This window comes from Copadichromis virginalis, linkage group LG5 (genome assembly GCF_057382275.1).
Source record: "Copadichromis virginalis isolate Kocher_CV1m ecotype Utaka linkage group LG5, C_Virginalis_male_GT1.1, whole genome shotgun sequence".
NCBI classification, from domain to species: Eukaryota; Metazoa; Chordata; class Actinopteri; order Cichliformes; family Cichlidae; genus Copadichromis; species Copadichromis virginalis.
Window position 1 is genome coordinate 11,292,086 of NC_140622.1, and position 5,550 is coordinate 11,297,635.

The following is a 5,550-nucleotide window of genomic DNA, read 5'->3' on the forward strand; positions in this document are numbered from 1 at the left end:
TGCCTTTTGTGTCTTTGCTTATAAAAGAAACGTATATATATATATATATATAAATATATATAGTCTCCCTAATTTGCTTCTGTCAAGCTGATTCACTGTAGGAGTCCGAATCACTGCTAGGTTCGTTACAATACAAAACTTGTACAGGGAGGAGGTTTCTGACTGGACATGAGTGTATATCTACTTTGTAAGAGTGGATTCAGTTGTGATGGTAACGACGGCCACGAAGATGAGAGCCCGGGTTTGCCGCTTTTTCTCTGGCCCGTGCCTCGGGTTCTGTTTGTGATTTCTCCCGATTACTTTCTAGAAATGAAAACTTTCTCTTCATATGCATTCATAATTTTGTGCGTGTCGGTGTGTCTGTTGAACAAAACTAGACATGCATGCAAAAAAGCAGTGTATTTTAGTAGTGATGCCTTAAGTTAGACCATAAGCTGAAGGTTCTCAGAAAAAAAAGAAAAAAAGAAGAAAAAACATTTAATGAGTTTGTTCCTCTCTCCATGTGGTATACAATTGTGTCCTTTCCTTCCACAGTACCTTTGCTGGGTCACTATTTTTGCACCCTCGTTAGATAGGTCCTCATCAGCAGTGCCGAGGTCTCTGAACTTTCCCCTTCCACACTGGGACGAGTGCGCCTCTCAGCACTCACAGGTGTTGCGAGTTTCTCTCGGCTGTTTGCAGGTTATCTGGAAATGTCCTGTATTTTCCAATGTGTGTTTTTTGTACTGTAGGGAGTAATGTATCTTTTATCATCAAAAAATAAACATGTTAAACATAAAAAAAAATAGGCTTTTGTGCGTGTGTGTTTATTAAAAGTAAACACAAGACAAGTTGAGTCACCTGCTGTAAGCCACGCTGAGCTGCTCTCAAAAACGGCTTCTCTACATCCAGATCTTCTTTGGCACTTCCTTCAAAGTATTCAGCTCTAATTTCCTCGCACCACTGCCGGGACAGCTTGTCAGACACCTGAGAGGAAACAAAATGTTACTCACATGATGGATCAGAGTAATGTGTGGAATAAAACACAAATCTAAAGGATGGGCCTCTTGGCAAACTGAGTTTCACGAGCAGCGGGCTTGGAAAGCCTGTGGTGACCAGAACACGTCAAACTAAACAATGGTCACTTTTGTCATGCTGAGAGCCATCCTGAGATGGCATCTGATTTGTAAGAGTTAATAAACATGGATTATACAGATTAAAGGCTTAGCATTAAGAATATAAAGGACAAACACAGCCCTGATTTCTTTATATTTGCTCCTAGTGAGCCAGTGATCTTGACCAATAGTTCTTCAGGCTTTCTGAAGGTCTTTCAAAGTTTTTCTTTCTACACTGACTGCATTTCCCTCTGTTCAATCCAGTCATAGACACTAATCTACAAATCATTCAAGCATTAAATAAATCCACCTAATTCAACGCATGAAGTCTTCACATAACCGAAAACATAGCAAACCCATTTCAAATGATATTGTTAGGTGCTCCGTTACTAGCAGCCTGTCATTAAAAACATTTGTTCACATTTCTTGACTAGAATCTACTAAAAATCCCAAAGACAACACTTTGACAGGCATAAAATATTTTTGCAAAGGGATTTCCATTCGCATCTCTACAAAGTGTGCAGTGACTACTATACGTAATGTAGTAGTCACTGTTAACTGTTATTCTGTCAGACTTCAGCTTGTGTTTTTGTATTTTATTTTAATTCAAATGTCCCAACTCTGCCTAACCAAATAAAATAAGCACAAAGGAAAGCTAAATATCGTTTAGACAGTTTCTCTTTCTATCCCAATAACACTTAAATGGGTACACTGTTATTTCAGCTGCTGGCTTCTTCGTCAATCATTTTTAGGTCCGAGTCGGGATGTGGCTATAGATAGTCACATCTGATTTTGAGCTGCCACTTCCTTGTGAGAGTCACATGCAGTGTGTCACTTTGCATCAGCTTTCTTCATTCTGCAAAACTGAATAATAATCAAAATAATATCAACTGACAATTTTCTTCCACCGACTTCAAGTAGTTTTCAGGCTTTCTTGTAGATTCATTGCATTTTCTCTTTGTGGTAGTTTCCATCCAATTCCAGTAAAATCTGCACTGATTGTGATTTACAGTTTTCCTCCTTGGGTAGGCAGTAGAACAGTGAGGTTAACCTGCACTTGACCCATGCTTTCTTCACGTATCTTTCCTGCAGTGTTGACTTTTGAATACCAGAACCAATCAAAATGTGAGACTGAGGGACAAGAGATAAAAAAAAAAAATGCTGTGCAGCCTCCACATAAAGTAGGACACCTGGTTACCCTGGACGCAGCTTACTTTACTGTGCGCTCACACCAAAAATAGAACAGAAGAATACAAAATGTTAATAGAGACTTCACTTTTGATCTAACACTCACTGTGACTTGCATTTCCTTTGCAAGAGTGTAATTTACAAGTGTATTTCAGAAAGAAAAGAGAAATCTCTTGGTGTAAACAACATGAAAGCATGGCTCCATTCTACCAACAGTTCAGGCTGATGGTCGTGGTGTTGGTGGTGTAATGGTGAGAGGGCACATTTTCTTGGCACACTGGGCATCTTAGTACCAACTGAGAATGGTTTAAATACCGCAGCCTACCCGAGAACTGTTGCTGACCACGTCTATACCTTAATGACCGTCTTCAGATGGCTGCTTCCAGCAGGATAATGCCACAGAGCTCAAAAATATCAAAGTGGCTTCTTGAGCTTAACAATGAGTTTGCTTTACTCAAGTGGTCTCCACAGTCACCAGACTGGAATCCTACAGAGCACCTCGGGGATGTGGTCAAACGGGAGATTCACATCATGGATCTGGAGAAGCTGTGTGAGGCTGTGGATCAAAATCTCAGAGGAATCTTTTCCCACCACCTGGGGAGTCTACACCATGAAGAATTAAGGCAGTTCTAAAGGCAAAACTAAGCTAAGGTGTACATTTAAAAGTGCCCAGTGACTGCATACACACAGAATGGCAAAATTGAAGCAATTTGATAACAAACCCGATAACAAGGTAGCTCAATATAGACTAAAGGTCCTAAACCTAAGTGATCACACTTAGGTTTAGTAGGTTCCCACTACAGCACCAGGCCGGAAAGCAGGTAAGACAAAAATGATGTTATAGTTCAGTCGTGGTTCCAACAAATCTGCATTTAATAAAACTGTACTGAGCCACGTGTGTGGTAAACCTGGAGATGCCTCACTGAGACCGACTGAAAGAAGAGGACTTTGACTAACCTCTCGGTCGCTCAGATCCGTTTTGTTGCCCAGTACAATAAAAGGGAAATCAGAAGGATCCTTGGGTTCCCCTTGGATCAAAAACTCCTTCCTCCACCCATCCAGAGCAGAGAAGCTGGCCTTGGATGTGACATCAAACACCAGCATGCAGCAGTGAGCTCCCCTGTACAGAGGTGTACCCAGAGACTGGAACCTCTCTGTGCCTGCTGTGTCCCAGATCTGACATACACACAGTGGGAAACATGGGATTAACCATCCTATATGACATGAATGTCTTGTTCCTGGGTGTGCGGGGGCTTGTTTCACTGCCAAATGCACAGGTGAATTACCTGCAGCGTGACTGTGTCCCCATCTATGCTGATTGTTTTAGAGAGGAAGTCGGTCCCCACAGTGGCCCGGTACATGTTGGTGAAGCGGTGATTCACGTATCTGTTCATGACGGAGGATTTTCCCACCCTAAGTAAACACTCACATGTTTAGTGGAAATCGACAAAATGAAGACCTCTCGCTCTTTTACCGGAGACAGGCGCATTATTCTTCTTGCATCGCACTGCGCCGTTAAATACAAGCCCACACTTTCACACTTTTGAGAATTTGGAATTATGTCTTAAACTATGAACAGAAAGAGAGCCGGAGTAAATGAAAGTGAAACAAGTATCGGTGGAACTGCGGAATTAATAAGAACCTTTAAATGCCCCTTTAACTCACCCAGAGTTTCCTATGAGGATTATTTTCAGTGTAATAGGACCCTTTTTGTCACTCATATCCATGTCTGATTGTTTGGCCCAGCCGGTATGAACCCACGAGAGCTCACGCTGCCGATGCCTTCACGGGTCCCTAGAAATATGCGCCTTCAATGACTGGACGTGTCACACGCCTATAGCCAGATTTAGAAATTAAGATAAAATAACTAAAATACTAATATTATTATTATTGTTTTAAAGTTTTCAAGTGATTTCCTCCGTGTGTTAAATATATTCTTTCTTTTTTTCTTTTCTTTTGTTCTTACCACACTGCTGGCAAGTTGCAACTAAATGTCCAAAATTCCAATTAAGTGGCTGTGCTTTGAAGGCACCGCATCATGACAGGTGATTGGCACACAGCCGCGTTCTCCTCATTCCTGTATGAAAGGTCCACAGACTCAGCAACAGGGCTCTACTCCAGGAACAACTCTGAGTTTGTTAACCCTGAGCTGAGGAAACTCCGGATCTTCTTGTTCCAGAAAAACAGTCAACTTCAACTCTGAGTCAGTAACTGGGGTCAGATAACCTGCTCGCTGGCAGGTTTTAATTAGCGAACTGAGTTTCTCTCTGACTCCTCCCCTCTTGCTGCACCTGAATCACCTGGCTGACACCTCGAATCATTTCCTCATTTATAAAATCGCAGTCATTGTGTAGGGGAGTGAACTAATCTGCAGAAGTTGACGTTTTTACAAGCACTGAAATCCCAGTTAGACGCTAATTTGTTCTATTTTTGTACTTAACATCAAACAGGCATTTACTCCTCGATATACAGGTATATACAGCCATGACGTTGCATATTTCTAATCAACCCAGTATAAGATCCACAGTCTCCATCTCTGTGGCTCTGTGGAGAGTAGCTGTCAGACTGTCAGTCAGCTCTTCTGAAACATTTACTGTAGCAATGACTGTTTCAGTCAAACTCGTCTGTGTAAAACTTTAGACGCACCACATACTGATGGTGATGGAAAAATGTCTGTCACAGCTCGATCTTGGGTATGATGGGAATATTTGAGTGAAGGTGAGACTAATCTTCACAGATTGTTCACAGATTCAGTCACTGAATAATCTGAAACAATTTAAAGCAACTGAACCTCAAAATATTTTCCACTGAAGATCACCTGAGTGACTCTATCAGTGACTCCAAACTGGATCAGCCCTAAGGTAGCCTATAGGCTCTGTAATGGATCAGTGTTTTTGATCACTGTTCGGCTTTACTAATAAAACTTTACATTCTACTTTACATTCTACATTTGGAAAGCGGCCCTTCATTTTTTATTATTATTATTATTATTATTATTATTATTATTATTATTATTATTGTTTTAAATATTTTTATTTATTTATTTATTTTTAGATCAAACTATAATGATTACACTGGTGAACAGTAAAGATTTATTTTTCTATAAATCTCAAAAATGGGATTGTTACAGCCCATCAGTACATCAAATGTTCACTAAACAAATTAAAATACATAAAAATAAAAATGAAATGCTCAAAACTGTAAAAAAAACAAACAAAAACAACCCTTCCTTTATTCCCCATTAGAGGGCAGTATAGACCTCAGGTGG

General features: G+C 40.4%; 1 protein-coding gene across 1 annotated transcript; it reads right to left on the reverse strand.

Moving 5' to 3' along the window:
* Positions 1-265: 265 nt before the first annotated feature.
* LOC146708962 (ras-related protein rab7) lies at positions 266-4,067 on the reverse strand. Its single transcript, XM_085455881.1, has 5 exons — positions 3,948-4,067; positions 3,569-3,695; positions 3,240-3,458; positions 841-966; positions 266-725 (listed from the first exon to the last, which is right to left on the reverse strand). The coding sequence occupies exons 1-5, from the start codon at positions 4,007-4,009 to the stop codon at positions 639-641; spliced, it is 621 nt and encodes a 206-aa protein (XP_085312007.1). The 5' UTR covers positions 4,010-4,067; the 3' UTR covers positions 266-638.
* Positions 4,068-5,550: the final 1,483 nt, after the last annotated feature.

Bases quoted from the DNA above. Each gene is read 5' to 3' on its own strand.
- LOC146708962 (XM_085455881.1), bottom strand. From the start codon at position 4,009: ATGGATATGAGTGACAAAAAGGGTCCTATTACACTGAAAATAATCCTC. The intron at 967-3,239 runs GTTAGTCAAAGT...GTTTCCTCTCAG, and splicing joins CGGATCTGAGCGACCGAGAG to GTGTCTGACAAGCTGTCCCG. The intron at 726-840 runs GTGACTCAACTT...TACTCCCTACAG, and splicing joins CTCAGCGTGGCTTACAGCAG to TACAAAAAACACACATTGGA.